This window comes from Strongylocentrotus purpuratus, unplaced genomic scaffold (genome assembly GCF_000002235.5).
Source record: "Strongylocentrotus purpuratus isolate Spur 01 unplaced genomic scaffold, Spur_5.0 spur5_scaffold_8, whole genome shotgun sequence".
Classification (NCBI taxonomy): domain Eukaryota; kingdom Metazoa; phylum Echinodermata; class Echinoidea; order Camarodonta; family Strongylocentrotidae; genus Strongylocentrotus; species Strongylocentrotus purpuratus.
In genome coordinates this window covers 19,748,170-19,775,283 of record NW_022145614.1, presented here as the reverse complement: position 1 = coordinate 19,775,283, position 27,114 = coordinate 19,748,170, and the positions used below count along the sequence as shown (strand labels likewise).

The following is a 27,114-nucleotide window of genomic DNA, read 5'->3' as shown; positions in this document are numbered from 1 at the left end:
AACCTATATGTCTTTCTTCGTTTTGTTATCAATTGGCAGAATTCGCTAAGTAAGCTGAATATTATCGTCGTTGCATGAAATACAGTCAGTATTACAAAATGTTTTACCTAAAATTAGACTTTCAAAGGTCCTACGTTGCAATAAAATGAAACATATATACAAAAGAAATTCGAGAATATTTATACACGAAAGGCCAATGAAATCATTTTGCATAAATTATGTATAGCTCAGGCTTGGTGATGATTTTTTCTTTTGTTTCTTTATTTTGGTGTGATTTATTTTTTACTATATAGATCGCAACCGTGTTAAAATGAGATTTAAAAATGAATTAGAGTAATTTGACCAACCGAAACGGCAATATAGATCGGAGTTCGTCGGAAAAGTTCAGGATGTCAGGTCTACGTTTTCTGAATTAAATTTGAAAGCACATGATGAGATATTAACGTTCTTTATCAATTTACCTTTTAACAGCAGCTGTTGAAAGTTGTTGAAATTTTGTAAATTGTTATCAAGTTAGATCATCTAGATGATGTCCGGTTCGCTCTGCTGGTTCCTTTCGAATGCAATAAGGGGGGTTTTATAGTCGGTACAAGTGGAAAAGCATAGTAATTGATCACCCCCTGAAATAACAAGAGAAACTTCTTCTTTTTTTCTTCATGAAAAACGTTCGTCTACCAGTCTTTAGTAAATCAAGAGAACGCAGGAAGTTCGTCATCCATCATTGTTTTTAATTTCTTTGAAGTGCTTTTCAATCTTTACAACAAACACTTTCTTTATGTTGATTCATAAAGTAATCTATTGATTTCGTGCAGGTTTTTGTTATTTAATACTACAAATAAGCGTAGGCCCCTACTCCTTCATTTCACATTTCAATAAAGACGTTTAAATGCATCATTGTTCCTTATGTCTTTGAAGTGCTTTTTAAAGCTTTCTTTACAACTACAATTTCTTTATGTTGATTAATATATTGACTTCGTGCAGGAAAGGTGCACTTTTTGTTATTTGATACTACCAGTTAGAATAGGCCCCTACTCCTTCATTTAAATACGGACATTTAAACGGATATTGTTGTCAAAGATAATGATGAATAAGGGTATAAATTACAGCTCTCGGGGAGCCCTATAGTTTTGATATAATTAATTAATAATAGTCGCCACATTATATTCGGGGCAGTTTTAATCCACATTCGAACAGTGCAGTCTGTTTTATAGGTCCTATGTGATATCTTAACTGGTATAAATTATGCTGATGTCATTGTATTTAGTGTCAAATTCTTTGCTTGTTCGCTTTGCTCGCTCCCCAAATTTAGAGACTAGAAAGTTAATATGAGGGTAAAAGACTGCAGCCGATAAAAACGGTTCTAGGACAATTACCCCCTGGGCAATCTGGGCAATCACCCCCCGGAAATTTACCCCCCGGAAAACTAACCCCGAAGGACAATTACCCCCCGGAAAATTACCCCCCTGGAGAATAACCCCCCGAGGACAACTACCCCCCCCCCCCCCAAGGACAATAACCCCCGGAAAATTACCCCGGAGAATTACCCCCCCCCCCCCGAGGACAACTACCCCTGAGGACAATTACCCCCCGAGGACAACTACCCGAGGACAATTACCCCCGAGGACAATTACCCCCGAGGAGTACCCCCGAGGACAATCGCCCCCCGATGACAACTACCCCCAAGGAAAATTACCCCCGAGGACAACTACCCCCCCGTGGATAATCAGGATTCAATAGCAAAAGACGATCTGATACGTTGAGAGATGGCTACGAGCCTATAAGACCCCCTTCATGAACCCATATTCGTTCAAATACTTGCACGTTGTCTTCCTCGATACTAAACATTTCCCTTTAATACATATAACTTATACAACGGCAGTACGGCTGCTGATTCCCACGAAGGATGTAAGTTTTAGGTAATTGTCAAGCGCTTCTCAAAATGAATAGAAATACATTTCTCTTGAGTAGCGTTATTTAAACTTTTTGAGTCATGGTACCCTCTTAAGAAATGAAAAGTTTCTCCCAAATCCAAAAGTCTTCAAAGACTATCTATTTTGCAAGACTTCATGGGTGTCGATCCGGGGGGATGGATGGGGGATATATCCCCCCCCCCCCAATATTTCAGGTGGGGGGGGGGTGGCCTGTACAATCATTCCCCCCAAACAATTCACCATCAAAACAAAAATGAAGAGAAACATTAATGATGAGAGCCCGATGAGAGTAGTTAATGGTTATTACTCGCAGGATGATTATCAATATACACATTTTGCTATCTCATTTTCATAATACATACGTAAATGAGACATCTGTATATGAGACAAGAATAAATTGAATTCTCGCTCATACGGCTTCATCAGGAATTGATCAATTTATTCAATTTATTCAATCAACAGCATCATAGAAATGCAGTGCGCCAACTGCAAAGCCGCGAGCTAAATGTCAAGCGCGAAGCGCAAAAGTGCAAAAAAGAAGTAGAGAGTGGGAGAGAGAGATAATGAGAGATAGAGAGGATACAGGCGCGTTTGCAAGGGGGGGTCACCCCCCCCCCCCAAAAAAAAAAAAAGAGAGAGAGAGAGAGAGAGAGAGAGAAAGAAGAAAGGAAGAGGACGTAAGAAGAAAAAAGAGTCGAGAACGGTACAACAAATCGTCATCTTTCTCTAATATGTAATGAAACGTCAAAGCTTCGCGCTGGAGGGGGGGGTGGGGGTGGGGGGGGGGGGGGGGGGGAGGGGGGTGGGGACTGAATTCAGACAAGGATTAAGAGTCGAGAATGGTACAACGAATCGCCTTCTTTATTTAGTAATTTCATGATACGTCAAAAGAAACTGAATTTTTGACTAGAATTAAGAGTCGAGAACGGTACAACAAATCGTCTTCTTTCTCAAAAAATTAATGAAACGTCAAAGCTTCCGCGCTTCGCGCGGGGGGGGGGGGGGGGGAGGGGGACTGAATTCAGACAAGGATTAAGAGTCGAGAATGGTACAACGAATCGTCTTCTTTCTTTATCAATTGAATGAAATGTCAGAGCTTCCGCGCTATGCGCGGAGGAAGGGGAATTTCATTTAAACAAAGATTAAGAGACGAGAACGGTACAACGAATCGTCTTCTTTCTCTAATAATTTAATGAAACGTCAAAAGAAATTGAATTTAGACAAGGATTAAGAGTCGAGAACGGTACAACAAATCGTCTTCTTTCCCTAATATTTAATGAAACGTCAAAGCTTCGCGCGACAGGGGATGAACCATGGCCCTGGGAAGCGGTGTGCATAGCACCCGTGCAATTTTTTTGTATGATATATTTAATTTAGACTACATTAAGAAATTGTCACAAAGCCGACAGCCACAAAATTATGCTTTTTATTATTATTTTTTTTTTTAAATTTTCTTTCACAAAATCCTATAACATACCCGCGACACACGTGCGTGGTGCCATGCAAAGCTTGCAATATGCCAATCTATGTGTACAGTGATGATTGCAATTTTTGTGTTGACAATGGAAACCAGATTGCTGGAAACTTAATTCAGACAAGGACACGATACAACGGATCGTCTTCTTTCTCTAATAATTTAATGAAACGTGAAAGCTTCCGCGCTTCGTGCGGGAGGGGGGAAACTGAAAATTCAGACAAGAATTAAGAGTCGAAAACAGTACAAAAGAATCTTGTTTTCTTTCTCTAATAATTTAACAAAACGCCGAAGCTTCCGTGCTTCGTGCGGGAGGGGGGGGGGCTGCATTCGGGACTTGAATTAAGAGTAGAGAACGATACAACGAATCGTCTTCTTTCTCTAATAATTTAATGAAACGTGAATTCGAGCGGGATAGGCGAAATGATTTTCAGACAAGGATTCAACGTAGAAAACGGTACTACAACGAAATTTTTTATGACGTGACAGTTTTCGCGCTTTCGCGGGAGGGGCTCAGGAGGGAGACTGAATTTAGACTACAGGAATAAGAGTCGAGAATGATACCACGAATCATCTTCTGTCTCTAATGATTTAATGAAACGTGAAAGCTTCCGCGCTTTGCGCGGAGGGGGGGGGGAACTGAATTTAGACTAGGATATAGAGTCAAGAACGGTACAACAAAATTATTTATGAAACTGAAAGCTTCCGCGCTTCGCGCGGGAGGAGAGAGACTGAATTCAGACAAGGATTAAGAGCCGAAAACAGTACCAGGCCCAGGGGCGGATCCAGCCGGCGGCAGGGGAGGGGGCCCAATTCGTGAGAAAATATTTAGTGGCGAAACAACCGGCCGATAATTCGCATAGTGGGGGAGGGGGTGGGGGGAGGTAGTGAGCACTAATTTTTTTTTTTTTTGCTCCCGCAAATTGAAAATCGTGCCGGCCGATAATTCGCTCAGGCCCCCCACCCCCTCCCCCCTCCTGGATCCACCACTGGGGGGTGTTTCACAAACTTGATATCAATAACAAGTTACAAACTACTGTTACAAGCTACTGAAATCATGGCATCTGATTGGCTAAAGCAAATTTGTCATAGAAATCTAGCATTTGTTATAGATAATAAGTTTTGTGAAACGGGCCCCAGGTGTCCAAAATTTTCCACAAAATAACTAAAATTTCTATTGTGCCAAATGTATGACTCCGGAGAGTCTTTGCATTTTAGAGTTCCTAGATAATATGCTTTCCATAAGACTCTCATTACCTTAGCCTGCTTATACACTCTTTCAATTCAATGGACTTGAAATTTTATCTGTGCATTAACCTGTACAACTCTAATTACTTTTACTTTATTTATCTCTAATCTTTTTTTTTGAAGAGCACCTAAAATGATTGTAAAATATGTGTTTGTAGTAATATTTTAATCATGAAGTTATCCTCATAATCAAGAAACTAAGGTTACCTGTTTACGATTCTATTCCATATGGTGTTTTAATTAATTATGATTCTCAGAAGATTTGATTGCCGTGCACTAATCAAGAACCTAAGGTTACCTGTTTACGATTCATTCCATATGGTGTTTTAATTATTATGATAATCAGAAAGGTTCGATTGTCATGCACAATTTGTAATCAAGAACCTAAGTTACCTGTTTTCGATTTTATTCCTTATGTGTTTTAATTATTATAATAATTCAGAAAGGTTTGATTGTCGTGCACTAATCAAGAACCTAAGGTTACCTGCTTACAATTCTACTATTCCAAACGGTGTGTTTATTGTAGCTTGTTTATACGCTAAGGAGTATAATCAATCCAATCGGAGTGAAACATGATTGGAATTAGTACATACAATCCATGATTGTGCAAATCGATATCTGGGGGCAGGCAACGTTCGATCAGATTTTAGCTTTATATTCAAACAACGTTTTGCGTAACGTTTTGCGTAACTATTTAAAGTTTTGTTAACAAAAAAAAACCTATAGACGCCCTGTATATATTTGAAATGTGGTTTGTTATTTTGCTGAGAGAATATAAAAAAATTGTTGCTGAGACATGTTGAAGAAAAAATTGTCTAATGGAAAAAGGAATAGATTACACTTTTCTGCTCATTATTGAATACAGGGAGGGAAGTCCACCCCTGATATTAAGTTAGCTTCATTAGAAGCAGAACAATAATTTGGGTTTCTGTTGTACGCAGAAATTTTGTGTATTCTTTCATCAATATTCGACTTTAAACGCATTTGTTTTGAAAACCCTCGCAGAAATATGTTTTACATTAGATCCTTTTTCACATTATGATACAATTTGAGTCAAGTTTTACCATCAAACTTTGGGGCTCCCAACGCTTGAGAGGCTCTACACCAGGCGCGGATCCAGGATTTCTTAGGGGGGCCCAAATTTGAAATTATGCGAACCCAAATATCGGTACGTAATGGTGACCTGCATTGACGTAGTGGGGGGGGGGGGGGGTGCAGGGGGGGTGATTTTCCCCTCCCTCCTCCGCAAAGCGCCGAAGCTTTGACGTTTCATTAAATTATTAGACAAAGAAGACGATTCGGTCCAGCGGGCGGAGCCCCCAGAAGCCTAAGGGTTTTAGGCACTAACCGGTCAGATGAGTATCAGGGGCCCGCCTTAGGGCCGTTGGTTGAGTCCAGGGGGCAGAGCCCCCGGAAGCTCAGGGGTTTTAGGCTTTATTACGGTCAGATGAGCATTTTTTGATACCTTATATTGTTGTGACACTGGCAGTTAACTATTCTTTCTTTCTTGCTCTTTTTATTTTATTTTCTCTTTAATATACTTTGTCAAAAAAAGTGTAGGGGGGAGGCGGAAGCTCCCGATCCCCGCCGTTCCGCGGGCCCTGACATGTAAGCACCTCAAGAAGCATATTTCTTGCCTGCTGTAAATTTAGGAATTGGTCATTTTACAACAACCGCATAAAAATGTATAATTTTACTAAAAAATGAGGAAAGATCTCAGAAATTATGTCATTTTAGCATTATGTGCAAACCACCGTAACGGTTATGGAATCAGAAATAAACCCCTCCCGATCAAGACCGCCAGTGCCCTGCCCCTCCCCCCCCCCCCGATCTACACTTTGTTGGCGAAAAAATCGCAACTGATCTCCCCTACCTTTCTTCTTTCTCTTTTTTTTCTTTCCCTAATTTCTCTCCACTTTTTTTTGTTTTGGCCCCGGAAATTGGAAAAATTACGTCGTCAGATATTTCGTTCAGTGGCTTGAGGGGAAGTAACACCTCCCCTCCTTTTTTTTCCTTTTTTTAATTATTTTTTCTTTTTTTTTTTTCTTCTTTTTTCCTTCTTTTTTCCCCATGGGGGGGGGCCGGGCCCCCGGCACCCCCCCTGGATTCTGGATTCGCCACTGACCCAGACCACCGGCCTTTGTGCAATGTGCAGCAACAAAGCATATGCAACGTCTCGAGACGGGACAGATCACTTTTCTCTAACCTCTAACTAATCAGAAGGTCTCGTTTTTTTCTCTCCAGGAAGTGCAGGTGGACATTAATGCCCAAAATGTGTTCTCAAATTGCAAAAGATCCCTACTCTTAGAGGGGTAGGAGAAACCAATTTTACATCATATTACTCAAGGAAGTGTGTGAAAAAGCGACTAATTTTTGTTCATAAAGTTGCAAATTGCTTCCTACTCTGGATATATACGTGTGTATATATATAGATATATATTATATATATATATTATTATATATATATATATATCTATATATATATATATCTCGGCACCCCCGGTGAAAAAATCGTTTCAATTTAATGAAATGTCAGAGCTTCTGCGCTACGCGCGGAGGAAGGGGAACTTCATTCAAACAAGGATTAAAGAGTCGAGAACGGTACAACAAATCGTCTTCTTTCTCTAATAATTTATGAACGTCAAAAGAAATTGAATTTAGACAAGGATTAAGAGTCGAGAACGGTACAACGAATCGTCTTCTTTCTCCAATAATTTAATGAAACATCAAAGCTTCCACGCTTCGCGTGGGACGGGGAAATCCCCTTCCTGCAGCCACCTGCAGCCACGCTTTGCGTGCTCAACACCGCCCCCCCTAAAATAAAATCCTTGCTACGCTCTTGAGAGGATAATAACCCAAGTTGCAAGCCCACATGGGTCCCATATTCTCTGAAAATGTTATCTTTATTGAGGGTGACTTGAAAAAATTAATAACTTGTAAGGGAAGGGGTGCAACCTGCCACACGCTTCTACCTCTTGGTTGCTTTGATCCATTGCCGAAAATATTTTGGCACCTATCACCCCCCCCCCCCCCCCAACCACGGATAAAAATCGACACCGCTGTGACCAACAATGACGGTCGCCATACTACCGGGTACCATTTAACCCTGGTGGAGAGTAGCAAGTGCAGGTTAATATCTTGCCAAAGGATATTAGTGCCGGTGTCGTCATTCAAACCCTCGACCTGCGCATATCATACTCCCGCATGACAACATAAATATATAGATACAGAAATATATAGATAACGCGAAGAAAACCTTAATTTCGGATCATGGACGAGGGCCCATTATACAAGACAAATACACGATCAGCTTATTAAAAAAGTTACAGAGGATGCATAAATGAAATATTACATCCTAATTTCTTTGTTTTGCCATTGTTTGGTGAGAGAGGCTGTAAGGCGTATTCATCTGCGCGCAATGTATTGTTGAATTTCTTCAAAAAATGTAATTTCTGTTCTTTACTCGGTAGCAAACTTCGGGGGAATTAGGCAACTCCCCCCCCCCCTTCGAAGTGAATAATTTGAAAACACTCAATGAAACTTCACAAATAACATAGTTATTGAAAGTTTATTAATTTTCTGTAAAGAGCAATTTGGAGAGAAGCTCGCAACATTTGTCAATGTCTTACAAATTCCTTGGGGGTGATTGTCATCGGGGGTAGTTGTCTTTGGGGATAGTTGTCCTCGGAGGAGGGGGTAGTTGTACTTTGGGGAATTGTCCTCCGGGAGTAATTGTCCTCGGGGTATGTCCACGGGGTATTTTCCTCGGGGGTAAATTGTCCTCGAGGGGTAATTGTCCTCGGGGGTAATTGTCCTCGGGGGGGGGGGGTAGTTTGTCCTCGGGGGGTAATTGTCCTCGGGGGTAATTGTCCTCGGGGGTAATTGTCCTCGGGGGTAATTTTCCAGGGGGGTAACTGTCCTTGGGGCAGGGGCGTACGCAGGGGGGGTGTTTTGGGGGTTCAACCCCCCCCCTTTGGTATTTTTCATGTATGTAAACCCCCCTAAAAAAACCTAAAACCCCCCCCCCCCCCCTTTGGCTTTTTTTTTTTTTTTTTTTTTATTTAAAAAAAAAAAAAAAAAAAAATAATACCCACGGCTAACCTAATAAGGTGACCTTACCCCCCCCCATACGTAAAAAATGTCAAATTTTGAATTTTGAGACCAAAAAAAAAAAAAGTGTCCGCTTACCCCCCCCCCCCCCCCCCCCCCCCCCCCCCCCCCCCCCCCCCTGAGCGACTTTTCGGCCGGCGCGATTTTCAAATTTTCGGGAGCAAAATATTTTAAAACCCCCCCCCTTGAAAAAATCCTGCGTACGCCCCTGCTGGGGGTAATTGTCCACGGGGGGTAATTCTCCGGGGGTATTTTTCTGGGGGGTAATTGTCCTTGGGGGGTAAATGTCCTCGGGGTTAATTCTCCGGGGGGTAATTTTCTGGGGGGTAATTGTCCTGTGGGGGGTAGTTTTCCTCCGGTGGTAATTTTCCGGGGGTGATTGCCCAGGGGGTAATTGTCCTGATACGGATAAAAACAAAATTGTGCCCATTTAGCTATGTCCATGCATAATTTGCCAATTATTAGCCATGACATTAAGCCAAATATTACATGCATAAGCAAAAAGAAAGAAAGTAAAGACATAACGCCCCCTTCGCCTTTTTATTCAATTATTCTTCATACTCTATTTCACCACGATAATATTACGATTTATCGAAGAGTTCAAGCATATTCTATACGGTACATCAAGTAGGTTCACTAATTGGGCTCCACCCAACCACTTCTATATGGGCATTTATATGTCTATGATTTACGGCCTGTATCTATCATTCCTTTGATATGCGTTCCAATGTAAAGTAATCCGTTTCAAGGATCGTCATTATGTATGGTTTTTTAACAATTTAACCATTGAAGATAATTATAGTGCCTTACATTATTTTTTCTTTCTTTCTATTTCTCTTTAAAGGGCTCATGACATCTTGTGCAGTCCTGCATACATCTCATATTTTGATATGTAACTTCTGAATTTGTTTCATAGATTTTTAAAATATTTTTGAAATATTTTTTCTTCAAACTTGTTAAGCTTCACCCCATAAACCTCCAGATCCCATTTCCCTTGTGACATCATCTGTCAGTCATCAATGAGCTAACTTGAGAAAGTGGTATGTATCTTTGCCAAAGTCGACCACCTGTTAAAATACGTAATACAATAGCAACATACAAGTTGCTAGCTATGCCAGACATGCTGTAGCATCACCAGAAAGACAAAGGCAATGATGATGTATTGTACATAATTATTATATATGGAAGCATGCAATTCTATTATGAACGTGTGCTAAGCTGGCTGAAATTACATATCATTGTCTATTCTAAAATATTAGTTTAGTCTGACATAGCAACTTATATGTTGCTATTATTTGTGGTATTGTAACAGGTGCACTTTGGCAAATATACATGCAGGTTTTTTGGGTGGAGCTTAGCAAGTTTGAAAAACAAATATTTCAAAAAATATTCAGTAAAAATCTATAAACAAATTCAGAAGTTTACATATCGAAATATGAGATGTATGCAGGACTGCACAACAGGAACACACGTGTATTTCGATGTCATGGGCCTTTTAACATTTTTTGTTAATATATTTTATTGGGGAGGGGGAGGGGGGCTCGAGCCTCCCGAGCGCCGCCGTTCCATGCGCCCCGTATAAATTATGATGACCAGGTTGTCAGGAGAAGCCTGTCAAAGCCTTATTCAATTTAACAAATGTATCTAAATCATCAACAACAACAACAACCCCCCCCCCCCCAAAAAAACTAAAAATAATAATAATAATAAAAATCAACAACAAAAAAAATCCAAAAAAATATGCTTTATTTTTGTCTTCTTCTTTATTATCGACATAGATATAGGGCATATTCTCATGCATCGGCATCGTCATTGTTGGGGCTGAGGGATCCCTCAATATTTTCAATTGTTTATTAGTTTTTCACGGACATAATCTCAAAGTATGTTTAATATCACGTACTGTATTAGCATGGACCTTATTGTCGGCCTACGTGGGAATCGCTCATCAAATTAAGGAATACATTATCCTGTGCCTCCCACCCCCCCCCCCCCCTCCTCATTTTGGTCTCTATTAGTCCGCTAAAAGTTGGTTTATTGACTTTATGATAGTTATAGGCATTGCGGAAATTATCATTTATTCATCTTTCATAATGTGCGCGTTATTATTATAATTATTCTGATTGAAAAAGTCAGATACCAGATTTACTGAAATAGTCTAGTGCACCAGCTGGTTTGTACCAACTTCTTTTCTAAGCGCATGCAACCGAGTCCTGCTTTTTTATTAGAAATGCTAGGTTAAGCCTAAAATGTATTCAGAAATCGAGGGCTAAGCATGAGCCATGCGTAACGAGATGACATAATCATGAAATATACTTTGCAGCATTATCACCACTTAGGCACAAAACAATCTTTAAAAGCACTTTTGTGCTGTTGATCTGGATTTAAAAGACTAAATTCAGAGCTTGTTTTACCCATACAATCAAACTTATTTCAAGAAACAGCTTGACAGTCAAAAATGTTTCAGGCAGGATAGATCCCACTTTTGAATTAGGGAAGTAATTTCCCGAGATCTGGTTATCTAAAAAAACATTTCCTATAAAATTTCTATCGCTCCATTAGATAAAATAGAATTGATGATCTAAAATACATTAATCGTATTTAAAAGGGGGGAAAAGCTTTATTTTGGTAAATTTTCACAATAATTTTAAAGGGCTTTATTCCAGGAACCCCTACAATGGAATATTCCATTATCAAAGTTCCCGGATCCCATTATCTCAGTGTTCAGCAGTAATGGCGACTGGCAGGAGCAGGCCGCAGTTTCGGAAATAAAGTACGGAGATTTACCTGTTTCTTTTCACTTGGAGGAGACAAAAACTATCACCATGGTGTGCAAAAAGGAAGTAATAGCTTGGTTTTGTGATCTAACTGCATCCCGCCGAATAGACTTTCTTTGTGCGCTCATGGACTGCTGCAGTCCCCTGGAATTGCGATTCCTTGGAACATACGTTGAGAGTTTAGGGAGACGGGACTATGATCGACTTCGAGAGTCTGAACTTCATGCAAATGATGTGTCATATTTGTCGAAACTCACAAATATTACTGACATCAGGATACTTGATAAAGTACTAACAAGTCTTGCTTTAATGAATTCAAGATGTACAAACGGTGCTACGGTGCTGTACCGAACGTTAAAAGAGCATACAGACGCCATCTTATCGAATGGCTTCAGAACTAGACATCACACAGAGACGGATGAGAAGGTCGTTCTTCTTGCCGTCATTGCAGTCAATCACCCCGCGTTCACGTTCAGTCAAAAGCAGGCACTAAGATCCCAACTTTATGCCCTACTCCAGGCTGTTGAGAGTAAAGTTGTGCCTGAGGTAATTGTTTACAACATTCATATACTTAGTGGATCTAGTATATTTAGACCAACAAAAGTGGGGAGGGGGCCGGGGGTTCATTTAAACTCTTTTGAAATTATCTCAACTTCTTTCAAGACGAGCTCTGGCTCTGTCCCTCCCTGGCCCAGGGAAAGTGAAAGGGGGAGGAGGTAAGGGGGGGGGGGGAATGGTATACAAATTAATGTTGTTATTTTAACAAAATGACTAAAATGCTTTAATTATCACTTTTTTCATTGATGTGGAATTTAATTAGACTAGATCTAGATCTAGATCTAGACTTCTTTTAAAATTTGTTTCCAATCATTTTTTTCTTTCCAGAACTCATCTTAACCCAAGCTATCCTTGATGCTAATAATAGCAATGTAATGCCACAATAACCAAATAACATGTTACACCATACCTAATACATCATTAGCCCTGTAAAGTGTAATACAACTAGCAACTAGCAACTTTCATCAAAGTTGTGAAAATATATTGTATCTAAACTAGTCTATCTACATTCTTTCTAAAAACTGATCGTACAAATTATTTCTATCAATTTTATCTTGCTGTAACAAAAGTCTCTTTTTATTTTAAAATCTTAATTATTTTTGGGAAGATACTATTCATTTTAGAGATATTTCCGGGAGATGGTATTAATTATTATTACAACAAAAAACCATTGTATCTTTCTGTAACATAGGTCTAGCCCGCCATCTAGGTCTCTTTAATTTTAAAGGCTGATCTTATTTTGAGAAGATACTACTCATTTTCAGAAATATTTTCGGGAGATGGTATTGATCATTTCATTTTAAAAAAGGCAAAAAATTGAGAGAGATTTTTCATTATACTTGTGCAGTTTATTGACAGAAACTCAGAAAGCTCAAAAAGAGTTCCAGAAAAAACTGAAGTCATGTGAAAAGAGGAACTTATAGTAATAGTTGTCATCTGGAATTATTCCCCCCACCCCCTTTTAGTTTTAAAGTCAAGACCATTAAGAAGAAAAAAAATTGTATAACATCCCTGATTTTTTTTTTGTTGTTGTTGTTGTTGGGATGTTCAACTTGTACAGTATATCAATTGCATTTCAGTATTCACATTTACATGTAAAACAGTGAATTTACCTTTGATATTATCAAGACCGTCCATTTGTCTAAATATGAATATTCATACATAATATATACAGTGTACAGTATATTGACATTAGAAAACACAACCCGGCAATTAGGTTAACGGATTGGAAATTGCAAAGTGATAAATATCTTTACGTCATTTACCCTTCATAAGTCAGCTATTTATACATAGTGTTACATAGTCTAGAGAGAGATTTTTGCAATTAATTGAAAAAGGGCAATATCCCCTCCCCAAACACTGTAAGCAGTGCAGTTCTTAAAAAGTGCAATAAAATTACACATTTCTGATTTAAAAAAAAACCCAGAACAGACAGGCCAGAATTAACTTGATTAGGGTACTGAGCACGACCCATATAATGGTCCATCCTGACCATCCAGGTTTACGATAGTAACGATACTTTAAAAAAAAAAAAAACTGTAAATACCATTTCCATACCCCTATTTTCTCTTTATTGTGATTGTCTTTCTCAATAGTTCATACTTCATAGTTAGCACATTTACTGGTAATGACAGGTACAACAATGTACAATATATGATGGCCATTACTCATTAGTGAGCAAAAAGATTAAAAATGTTGAGACTATTAAATTCATGGTCTTACATGTAGTAGGTGATCATGGTGAATTTACCAAATGTTTCCATCTATAGCATCAAAATTGAACTTGACTACGGTACTTTTAATTCCATCAAGACCAACCTTACATCCGTCATCTGAGGATCCTACATGCTTTTGTAACTTTGTGTTGCTGTTGTGGATATTACCAACTGGTATTCTTGTTAATCAATGTTTTTCTCTTGTTGCACGTGTACATTGTAGGTGGACGAAGTGGAAGACAATCCAAATACCACTGACAATGTGACTTCCAAAGAAACCAAGGAGCAGCTTGTGAGTGCCTCGACTTCAAACTCTGATAACAGGGATGCTGAAAAGGTGAACCATAGCCAAGAATCACCACCAGGTAATCAAAATAATACCTTCTCCTAACCCTTTAAGCTGGAGCTATGATCGGATCGGATGATCGAATCAGCGGTTTGGCTCCCGATATCGGTATCGGTAGATCGGGAGGGAAATCTACTTTTTTTTTTTTTTTTAATCTGCCCCCAAAATTCGACAATTTTGAGCACTATAATAACTATAAAAATCATTTATCTCTCATTTGAAGTTGATGTAGTCAATGTTTAAAGTTTTTTTCATGCCATTAAATGTCAAAGATTTCTGTTTTTTTTTCTTTTTCTTCCGATTATTTTCCGATCATTGATCGGCGATCGGAATTTATCATCCGATTTTACCTGATAGGCCAGCGATCGGCCCACGGTTCTGGTTATTTGTTACAGGGTTACCCCTTCCTTTATCCCCCCCCCCCTCAATTCACCCTAAAAGATACACTTTCATCTGTTTCCATGAGGACACTGCACTGCGTCAGAGTTCATGTACACTGTACTTGGTTATTAAAAGTTGAACTACCTGGGACTAGCTCATTTTTGTGTCCACAATTCTTGCAAGCAGCAGTAGCGAAACTTGCAGACGCCAAAGAACTTGCAGGAGGGACTTTGAAAGCTCTCTGTCATCTTCGGATTTGGAATTTGTGGTTATGCCTTTCCCTAGAGGGTGAGGGTGGTGTATTGTAAGGCCTGTCGGTCATAAAAATGAAGTCCAATCTTGATTATGAACACCTCTTTAATATCAGAGGAATAGCCAATAGGTGCTTTCCTGCTGCTATAAATACAAAATTGTGAAATTAGATTGATTCATGATATTGATTGCTTCTAGTGAATTCAAGTGCTGGTCCATTTTGCAGTGATTTCTGCTCCACCTGCTCCACTAATGAATAAAACAAGGTTAGCTGCTACATGTATTTTGCATTGTTATGCATTTTACGAATGGACTCATCAAGCAATTTTGATCTAAATTTTTTTAATATGATATTTTGGTGACATTCTATAGCTGTAGCAAAAAATTACTAAATTCCCTAAATCTTACATTGCATATAATTTATACATGTAGGTTCTGCCCTAGTAACAAAATGTATCCAAAGTTTATAGTCCTTTGCCACCATTCACATGGTACTCAAATGCTGTGAGCAGTCATTATTATGTGGTGTATCAGTTAGGGCTGCGACGAGTAGTCGATACTTGAGTACCCGCATGGTTGACAACTGCTCGAGTACGATTTCTCTAACTCGAATATTCGGCCGCAAAAAAAAAAAAAATCCCAGCCTGACGGTTACCCGTGCCAGGGGGAGCGGCGGCCGCTGGCATGGTACTGTCGGTAAAAATGTTTCCCAACTCAAGCACTGTCAAACTCACCACTCAGAAACTGGGACCAAATGTCCGGATTTCTGTTTGGACTCGGAGGAAAATGGATTATTCTGCCATCTTTGGTTTTTAAAACAGCATTGTTTACTGTTATTATTATTATTAAATCGGCGCCTTCAACTGCAACTCGAAGTAAAATTGCATGCGTTTTCGGTGATAGACTTGGGATACTGCTCCAGTGGTATGGTGGTGGCAAAAAAAAATTTTTTTTTTTTTTTAAATTAAAAAAAATCAATAAAAATTGTAAAAAAAACATGGCGTCCGAATATTCAAGTGTTCGCTTGTAAGCCTGGGAGTGTACTCGGGAACCTCATTACAATGTTGTGCACAGCCTTAGTATCAATTCTTTATCAACACCATTCGCTTTGTACACCCTAAATGTGTGCTAAAAAAAACCTGCTCATTGAACTATGAGTTTATGAACCGACTGCCCTGTTTTGCAGCTAAATATTGAAATAATTTTACCATATTATAAACAAAATCTGCAGGATACATGTAGGTTATTGGAACCAGATCTTTATTTATTGCCCCATTAATATTTTCACAAATGAAATCAAGAATACTGTCGGAATTATAAAAAAAAATTGAAGTCTGAAGGGTGAATGTGCTTTGTGTGAATCAATACATTGATTTGTAATTCAACCTGGATCCACATACATTTCTATGTGTTTACATACATGTACATGCAGCTGTATCATGCCTGTACCTACAACTATGTGTCTGTGTTCAGGATGAGGCTGCGTTGGTCCCTGTCTGAATTCTTTCCTCTGCTATTAAAACTCCTGAAGATACATGTACAGAAATCAATACTGCAAAGTGCATGCTAGACTGGTGGGTGTTCCAGAAGTGTGCGACCTGATTTAGATTGTGGTTTACAGTGATTCATGCCTTCGACAAGAGAAGGTGTTGCCCCGACACACACGAAAGACCCATCAGACAGCATCGTTTTGTGCTCCATACAATACTGAAATCCCTGTCTATTGACACAAAATGGTCCATTACTCAAGGACAGCAATACAGAGTTGTATCAACAATCAATTTGCAATGCTCACTCAGCTGTATTTTGTCAATAAGCCCCATTTTTCTGGGAAGTTCACCTGTTTGAAGTTCTCGGGAAGTTTAGCCCAGGATAAACTGCAGTATCTCGGTCATGCTTCTCCGACTGACTGACTGAGTGATCAGACAACTAACAATGACCTTCCTGTGTGTCTGTCTGTCTGTAATGATTTATGGCCAATATTGTACCTACATGTACATGCACATACTGTAGGAGGTGTTTTCAGTAGAGACAGTGTTCCAACATGATCTATTTAAGCATCTGGTATTAAATAAACTAATAAATCATCTCAATTGATGTTTCAGAATTTCACTAATATGCTCGACTTTGATCCAACGCTCACCGACGTTGTTAATGTTTGAGCGGAATGCGCCAATATGTACATGTCTGCTCTCAATCATAAAAGTATTGACTAAAGCGCAATGAGACATTTCAATTTGTGTCACATTCGGAATGCTAGTAATAGCCCTCACACATGAGTAGAACATGTGTCGAGAAATTTTATTTCTTTGCTGTGCTTGATATGATATACATGTACATGTATGTACAGGTACATGCACTTACACAGCTCATTAATAATTACCTGTTCAATTTCTTCAAACTGTTTTCTTTCATTCAAGATTTGCAAAGATAATTTTTGGTTGTGAATAAATTTATGCACAAACACATTACTCACAAGAGCAGGCAAAAAATAAAATAGGCTTTAATTTCATACCTCTATTTATGGAAACTTTATAAAATTGCGGCAATCGTGAATTCGTGATGAAATTGATTGCAGTTTCGCAATGTTAGTGGTCTAGGTTCAGCTAATATGATCAACCTAAACAAAATTGACCGCCAAAAACTCGACCCCTACGCTCCATCTCGATCTCGCAACTGCAAAAATATATGTGTTTTGGCGTACTTGCGTGCGACATGGTAAGCCAGGTAAGGTATGGAATGTGGTTCGAGTTTTTTTACGACCGATTTTTGTGTATACAATTTTACGCGGAGATTCAGCGCGCGGACCAAGAAATGCACACAATGAATACGAAGCTAAAAGAGAGCGCGCGGCCGCTCGTAATCGTTACGGGGGCGATTTGAGATCGTTTCACTTTTTGATATCGCCCCCGAAATCGTATTTTGGGCCTATTTCGGGGGTTGTTAATGGTGTTTCCAGGGCGAATCTGCCCTCCACCCCCATGTATTATTTTGGCTGCACAAGAGACACACCCTCTCTCAAATAGGGATATATATTTGTACTTGCATTATGATTTTTTTTTTACAACAAAGATTTGTAGATCTTCTTTTACATGATCACTGCAGGGCCCAATTCCTTCTCGTACAGTGTTGATGTACATCATGTACATCTGTACCCTTGTATCTATAATAGCTTTTCTTTTTGTAGGGTGAACCAAGTCCTTTCATTTTCCAATATATATGGTTCTTGGGCCTACATGTACTGTAGTCAGTGCAAGTATGGTTACATATATAGTGTACTGTACATGTATATACTGTAGGTCTGTATTGGCAATACAATATGCATGGTAGTTACATGTAGGAGAGACATCAGATATCATGAGATATCATCAGGGTGTATAACATGTAAAGGTATCTTCACTGCTGCAGCTGTATACCACATTGTCTGATCACTGACAGATAAAGTTTCACCATCAAATCCCAAGGGATCATTCAAGATTAAGTGGAGGCATTGCAAGCCATCATTTGCTACTGTAGTTTCTGCCCGTGGATTGTCAGATGTACCAGTACATGTACATTGTACATTGTAGCTGTAGGGGATTTGTTGACAGTGCTTGCTCCTGCATTACATTTACCTGTTCAAGATTATTGAAATAAAGTTGGGTAAGGGGGAGGGTGTTGCTTTTTAAGTCAAGAATAACATAACAATAATGAAATGTACAAGAGTTTTTAACTTTCTTTTATTCCGTTGAGTTTAAAGTGATTGGCAACAACAGTGATTTTGGAGGTGACGTTTTAAGTAAACGATTTTCAATTATTTGTTATATATCTTGGAATTTTAAATAGATGTTCATATAAATGGAAACTAAATCATGTACATGTAGGTTCAAATTTCAGTTTTGTAAGATGTATTTTCCTTTTAATGTGACATATCTGCTGATGTCCGATTTGATATGCTGTATTTTTCCTTTAATTGCATTCCATTCTCATATCTATTTCTCTAAATGACTTATTGTAAATGTGATCTACACTCACAGTCTACCCAAGCTATTCAAATGACCCTACAATGTTTACCCCCATCTCAGCTCTCGTACATGTAGTTATAATGCATACCCTCTTGCTGAGTGTGCATTTGGGTTAGCATGAGGCAGAGACAAAACTAACATTCATGTTTGGTAGATTTGTTCCTGCACTCGAATAGGATAAGCGCATGTCTAGCAGGCAGACATGAACTGCAAACCTGATAACAGTAGTAGGATGCAGTCTGCCGCTGCGCACTCCCCAGATCGCAGTGTATTTACTATCGGCTCTCTCTATACATTGCATGCTCGCCTTGTTTGTGTATGAGAGGATAGCTGTGACAGACAGAATAGGCCTGTTCTCATCAGCTCGAGTTTGCCAAATAGCCTGCCATTTCTGAATCTGATTCTGGAAATTCCCCCGACCATGAAAATAGCGGGCTATTTGGCAGGTGAAGACGCAAAAAGCAGACTACATGCATTTGCTCGGGAAAATCTTTCCACGATGATCTTGGGCTGGTTTGCAAAGTAGCCCGCTATTTATTTGTCCGGACTGTTTTCATCAGCCAGAAGATTTGCACTATGCACGGACAAACACTGAGCAAAATATCTCGAGCTCATGTTTCGAATTCCGAGCTGATGAAGACGCGATTTGTAACTTCTGGGCTAATTTCCCAAATCAGAAGTTTTGGCAAACTCGGGCTGATGAGGACGTGCCTACCGAGAGGATAGACAGAATGTTACTTGTATTGCTGCTGCTGCTGACTGTTATCTCTAACCTTTCTTTGACCTTGTCCACATTTGCCAGCAGTTAGTAACCCCCAAAGATGACAGATTACTCTGGCTCGATTCCATCTCTGTGATATGAAAATATCATGCTCTACATGGATCTTGGCACAAATGGAATAGAGCCAACATACGCAAAGACATGTTTGCCAACTGGTGTAAAAAGATCCGCTTTGTTTTCAGGAGCTCTTTTGGATTTGCATTTGTTGAACATTTAAAACACAAGATTTCTATGAAGCAATTTTTCATAAAGTTTATTATCTCTCTTTTTTTTCTTTGACCAGTAACCTGTCTTATAAACAGTTGCAATTGATTCATATCTGTTGAATGTTTTGCAACCTGATATTAACTGCAGTTTGTGCTTGATTGGAGGACTTGCGATCAATGGAGATCAATTGCAATAGACCATTTTCGTAATGTCGATGAAATAATTTGTAACAAGGCACTGAAGAAAGATTTGTGCATTAAATTTGATTACATAACCAAAATGGCCTTATTATTTTTATCTTTTGGAATCTACCATAGCTACATGTACATTGTAAAGCACTCTTTTACTTTGCTCCCATATACCTTTTCTCTACTCTTTTCATACAATATACAGTAAACACATGACATGTTAAAACAGGGTTAAGCATTAGTCTAATTGTTTATTTGGCAAGTCGACCACCAAGCTACTAGAATAAGTTGAGTTTTCAAATTTGGTTACTAAACTCACAGAACCCCAAGTTGTTACTTGTAACTCCCCCTATGATTCACAAATTGAGAAACTTAAAAAAACATTGTTGACGTACTGTAGGATAGCCTGGATAGGTTGCTTACAGTTCATGGAGGACTCAAGCCATATTCATTATCAAAGGACTAAGGTTTTTTTAAAGAATAATACTTTGCATTTTAATGTTTAATTTTTGGAAACAAAATCTTTCTTCCAAGCCTCCAAAACTTTATCTATCTGTCAAATATGTTTGCTGGGCAGGGCATCAAAATGTGCTTGACTGAGTATGAAGTCCAGCTTTGCCTTGGTGGTAGTAAAAGAAACTGAAAGTAAAAAGCATTTTATCAGGCAGCAGGCCGGTGAACTTGAACCCAGCCTGGATATCCCTCCAAATATAGATTCAGGTTGTTAATTGCTGCTCTACTTATCAGCATCAAATTACAAGTGTTTCGAATGCACTTTTCTTCCTTGGTATTCTTCATTTTCTTGGCTCTTGTCCAGTACCTGTATTCTCCTTGCTCAAGAGCTAGAGAAGAAAAAAAAAAGTATCTTGAGTAATGTGTACAGACCCACATGCTGGATTTTGGTGTGTGATAGTGACATTGTGCATGTTGCATCTATTGCACTGTATACCAACAACTGGAGGGAAAGATGGGGCGGGGGGGGGGGGGGGTCCATATCTTACCCAACAAATATTACATGTAGGGTGTAGGCTTTGACTGCTCCATGAAAAGATTCAAGTTAATGTACAAGTACAGTATATTTAGTTTATAAATTATGATTGTAAATGTACATGTCATGCCTACTATAAAAGCAAAGCCAACAGATTATTCCTCAAAGTACAAGTGTGAATGAAAACCAGATTTGTTTTGTTTTTTCTTGACAAATTCCAGTATTCAGAGGTTACTACCATGACCTGACAGGTTTCAGTTCGTAACCTATAGCTGCCAGAAACCGATAAAGTCAGCATGTGGTGCCGTTCTATCCATACATCCTATACGCTGTACATACTGCCTATCTTCACGGCTTGTTTTGATGCAACTTTGCAATGTTTTGAATAATTGACCCAGCTTTTTAGCTCTGTCGACAGCAGATGTACCATAGTTTGTATGACTGCTAAGTACACATTGCAGACAGTGTTTTTTTAGTTGTCATTCCTATGACTGTTGATTTACTGTATGGATATTATTTTTGTGTCTATTTAGCAAGGCATTTTCAGTGTTAACACAATACACACTGATTACTTGAATTCATTGTCTCATTTTTATGAATACAGTTTGAAATTTTGCTACATTGAATTTTGAAAATTCACGTCTTTTGATAATTCTCTTTGAATTCGTTTTTGATTTTTACTATTTTGTTTAGGTAATTTGTTGCAATGTTGATTTGCCATTTTGGACACTCATGTCAATCTGGTGATAGAAATCATCCAAATTACACGAACATGTACATTACATGAATGGAATAAAACAAAACAATGTACAGGTTTATCAAAATACAAAGCATCCATGTACACATGTACATGTACAAGTATTAAAGAGAAGGTTGAGTTCTGGGAAGAGGTGAAAAATAATTTGTGAGCGTTATCATTCTTATTATGCAAGTGTGGAAGACCATCCGATAAGTCATGTTCCCTGAAAAGCATGGCTCTTCAAATGCCTTCATATTCTAAATATGTCATGTAACATCGTAAAAATCCAGGGTAGGATTTTTACGCCACGTGTTCGTGTAATCCCATATACATCTTTCTGTGTACAGTGTTTGTAACTTTACCAAGACTTGGCCAAATTTCTTATCATTTTGATGATTCCAGAACCTTGCAATACACACAAATTCTTATATGCTAGATGATCAACCTTTTCTCGTCGATTCCACACCGTTTCTTTGACAATGCAAACGCATGACCAGAACTCAACTTCATCTTTAAGCCAATATTTTTTTTGATATACATTTTTTGTTGTTATTGCACATTTGATTGCAGGAAGGAAATGAGGTGGAATGGCTCCTCATGAATACTGTTCAGTTTAATACAGAGTACTTTCTGATACATGTGACTCCCATGCAGGAAGCGATTTTGTATTAAACTGAACCTTGCGATCGAAATGAAGGACAATACACCTCCCAACATCAATTTACATCATGATGGTATGCATGGGTAGAAAGCTGGGAAGGCATGCTGTGCAGAAACCAAATAATCACAAAAACAGGATGATGACCTTAACTTAAGTCCATGTCAAACATGCAGTGATTCACTGACATTTAATACCTAAATTTTAGACACTCACTTGAGTGCAATCATCCGAATGAACTTGAAGCACAACCTGCACATGTACATGTACAGTGTACATGCATGCTCATGTGGCTGTCAAGGGCTATTCTAGTGTATTGTCATGAAGGTTATGAAGTAGACGCACCTTTATACAGTGCCTCCCAGATAAAACGAAACCGAGAATTATCAATGTTTTATTATAACTTAATCACCATTATAATTGATAAATGACACATATTTGGAAAGCTTAGATCCTCCTCTTTCATTTGATGCAACTCATAATAATGCATATTTCATGCATGAGTGATTAAAATCAATTTGAAGAGAGGGAACCGAAAAGTCGTTTGGCGGGCGGTATCTGAATTTCAAAGAGAAAATCACATTTCTAAAAAGTTGGGTTTCTGCCCTTTCATATGACACCTCAATCGGGAAAAATGAGCAAGGAATGACAAAGTTCTGTTTGTTAAAAGTAGCTCTTACATTTTCATAATTTTAGCAAACGAATTCGTTTTTACTGGCTGCCAGCTGTAGCAAAAAGCAGAATTGACAAAAGACTTAACTCCATGAAGTCTTTCGTCTACGGCTGATTGTCATGAAACAAAGTTAAGTCTTTTCCTACAAGGCTAGTGTTGGCTTACTGTACAGGCATTTAGGCCGACGTACAATTTCAATACAGATTATTTTACATTTGAAAACTTTATTGTTTTATAGATGTACCTGTAGTACAGTATATGCACATTTCTGATTCGTTTTGTGTTCCTTCTTATTCGATCAGATGAATCCATATTTGAAGATAAACTTTAGTACTGGTAATGCGATTGCATTGTGAAAGAAAAGGTGTGGAAAGGATCAGATACAGTTGATCATGTAGCATGTAAGTATTGGTGTGCACTGCAAGGTTCTGGAGTCATCAAAATCATAATAAATTTGACCGAGTCTTGGTAAAGTAACAAGCACATACACAGAAAGCTATATATGGGACAACACACATGGTGTCGGGGCTGGTACTACCTTGATTCCTTGTCTTTCTATGCTCATTACTCAGCCAGTATACATTTTCTTCCAAAATTGTTTGGCACATGTCATTTATTTGTAATCTTGAACATTCAGTGTAAGTTTCGTTTGATTCTGTGAGAAATAATTTTCTTTTTTTTACCAGAACTCAAGTTTATCTTTAACACAGTGTACGGGTTGAGACTACACACTCCTTTTGCCTTCATCAATCGGTTACTATCACAGCAATTAATCATAGGGAAGGACAAGTGTTCCTGACTGGAAGTTGAATGTGAGGAAGTGGGTTGGCTTCATCAGGGGTGTCCTTAGGCAAGTCCCTGGGGAGCTGACCCCAGCAGTGAGTTACAACATGGACCTGTAGTAGTAGGTCCATGGTCACAACCAGGTTCATTTGTACAGTCTGTTCAGGACAGAAGTGTGCAGTGTGCTTCATTTTGTTGTCCTTTGCTATTCATCTTTGTAACATGAACAGCTTTAGGGAGCTGACCCCATAGTGAGTTACAACCAGGTTCATTCATACAGTTGATAGAACTGCAAGAAGTCTGCAGTGTGCTTCATTTTTCCGTCCTTGGCAATGTATATTCTTTTTTCAAACATGAACAACTATAAAGAGTAGTATTTTTAATGGTGGGGTACATGGGTGTTCGTGTTTTAGTGGGTAAAGGATATGGGTTGGCTTCATCAGGGATGTCCTTAGGCAAGTCCTTAAGGTGCTGACCCCACAGTCAGTGACAACCAGGTTCATGTTTACGATCTGTTCAGCACTGTACCTGTGGATAGAAATACAGGAAGTGTGCATGCTTTGTGTTTCCTAGTAGGTATGCAATAATTTTCACACATAAACTGCAAGGGGAAAGGTATAGTATTTTGGAAATTGTAGGGTAGGACAACTGTTCCTGCAAGATAGGATGTGGGTTGGTTTCATCAGAGATGTCCTTAGGCAAGTTCTTAGGGAGCTGACCCCACAGTCAGTGACAACCAAGTTCATGTTTACAATCTGTTCAGCACTGTGCCTGTGGATAGAAATACAGGAAGTGCATATACTTTGTGTTTCCTAGTATAAAGGATGCAATAGTTTTCGCACCTAAACTGCAAGGGGCGATTTATTTAGTATTTTTGAAATTGTAGGGTAGGACAACTTTTCCTGCAAGATAGGATATGGGTTGGCTTCATCAGGGTATTCTTAGACCAGTCCCTAGGGAGCTGACCTTACAGTCAGTGACAACCAAGTTCATGTTTACAATCTGTTCAGTGTTTAGCACTGTGCCATGTATGTGGATAGAACTACAGGAGGTGTATGCTTTGTGTTTCCTAGTAGCGATGCAATAGTTTTCACACATAAACTGCAAGGGGAGAGGTATATAGTATTTTTGAAATTGTAGGGTAGGACAACTGTTCCTGCAAGATACTGTAGGATGTGGGTTGGCTTCATCAGAGATGTCCTCAAGGCAAGTCCCTAGGGATCTGACCTTACAGTCAGTGACAACCAGGTTCATGTTTACAATCTGTTCAGCACTGTGGATAGAACTATAGGAAGTGCATATACTTTGTGTTTCCTAGTATAAAGGATGCAATAGTTTTCGCACATAAACTGCAAGGGGCGATTTATTTTATTTTGAAATTGTGGGGTAGGACTACTGTTCCTGCAAGATACTGTAGGATATGGGTTGGCTTCATCAGGGTATTCTTAGACCAGTCCCTAGGGAGCTGACCTTACAGTCAGTGACAACCAGGTTCATGTTTACAATCTGTTCAGCACTGTGGATAGAACTATAGGAAGTGCGCATGCTTTGTATTTCCTAGTATAAAGGATGCAATAATTTTCACACATAAACTGCAAGGAGAAAGGTATAGTATTTTCGAAATTGTAGGGTAGGACAACTATTCCTGCAAGGTAGGATGTGGGTTTGCTTTATCAGGGTATCCCTAGACCAGTCCCTAATGACCTGACCTGTACAACCGAGTTTAACCATGCAAGCTAGTTCATGCCTGCATGTACACTGATCAACTCTGTGGTTTAGAAGTACATGTACAATGTATTTGACAAATACATACATACATGTACACAATAATAATAGTTTCATTTATATAGTGCAGCCAATGTATCATACTCTACTGCGCTTAATACAAAGTATCATATCATTGCCCCCGCTAAAGCTGAGCCGCCATAATCAGGCGCTAAAGCAGTCAAGGAATTTCTCCCTATCGGGTAGGTGGGTACCAATTTACTTCACCTGTGTAGAGAGTGGCAAATGCAAAATATTATCATGCAAAAGGATGTTAGTGTTGCGATGGGACTCCAACCTTGAACCATGCGTCCCACATTTCGGTGACATCTCCACTAGACTACGACACCTCTACGCCTCACACCTCTACAGACTACACCTTTTCACCTTCACACCTACATTATTGAATTAAATGGGTTGAAAATGACTGCCAAATTTCCTTGTCAGCAGCAATAAACCATTGTTATTTGTTTCATTGATCTGTTTCTCATATTAACACCTCCTATATATAGGCAATAGGTTGCCAAGTGCAACTCATCTGCAAGTCTGTAATCCATGATTACATGTAATTACAGTTCCTTTTCAGGACAATAAGGCTGTCCGAAGGCCGAAGCTCAGAGCCAGGTTTTATGTTCTAGTATTAGACCCCGTTCTCACTCACTTTGAAAGTGGTCTTAGTTAGACCGCTCCAGAGGAACGGGTCTTGAGGAAGGGTTTGCGAGCGTTCACATTCCGAGCAGTTTTTATGGCTCAAACCGCTCCACGAGTCAAAGTAGTCTTGTTGCTATGGCAGCTCAGGTCAGCGGGTCAATTTTTTCGCGCGCGGAATACAAACCGTATGTACCGTACTACATGTTTCGCACCGAAGGTCACTAGCTCACTTCCGTTCAAAGTACGCTTCCGTTCACATTGCACGTTAGAGCGCTCCAAACCGCTCTTAATAAGACCCGCTCCTCAAGACCACCTCAGAAGGTGGTCTTCTGGAGCGGTCCAGAAGTCCACTTCCTGGACTACTTTGACCGTTCTCACTCACCTAAGAACCGCTCCTGAGGAACGGGTCTTAGTTAGAGCGCTCCAGAGCGCTCCAAGGAAGTGAGTGAGAATGGGGTCTTAGGTAGCAATCAAATGCTAGACATTCATGTACAGCTGTACAAAATGTACACGAAAGGCAGACAGGCCTTGGCTGCAATCAAATGCAATTTTACAAATTGTTAAAGATAACCTTGAGTTCTGGAAAAAAAGAAAATGAATTCTCACAGAATCTAACGAAACTTACACTGAATGTTCAAGATTACAAATAAATGTCATGTGCCAAACAATTTTGGAAGAAAATGTATACTGGCTGAATAATGAGCATAGAAAGATAAGGAAATCAGGGTAGTACTAGCCCCGACACCATGTGCGTTGTCCCATATACATCTTTCTGTGTAAGTGATTGTTACTTTACCAAGACTCTGCCAAATTTATGATGATTTTGATGACTCCAGAACCTTGCATTACACACCATTACTTGCATGCTATATGATCAACTTTTCTGATC

The 27,114-nt window shown here is 39.1% G+C and overlaps 1 protein-coding gene across 2 annotated transcripts in view; it reads left to right on the top strand.

Annotated features, from left to right (window-relative positions):
- Positions 1-11,457: 11,457 nt before the first annotated feature.
- Positions 11,458-27,114, top strand: part of LOC100889411 (zinc finger CCHC domain-containing protein 14) — a 45,439-nt gene continuing 29,782 nt past the window's right edge. For both annotated transcript variants that reach the window (XM_011675261.2, XM_011675253.2), the window contains exons 1-2: positions 11,458-12,083; positions 14,034-14,175. In XM_011675261.2, coding sequence (XP_011673563.2) covers positions 11,586-12,083; positions 14,034-14,175 — 640 coding nt within the window. In that variant the 5' untranslated portion in view covers positions 11,458-11,585. The remainder of the gene's footprint in view (positions 12,084-14,033; positions 14,176-27,114) is intronic.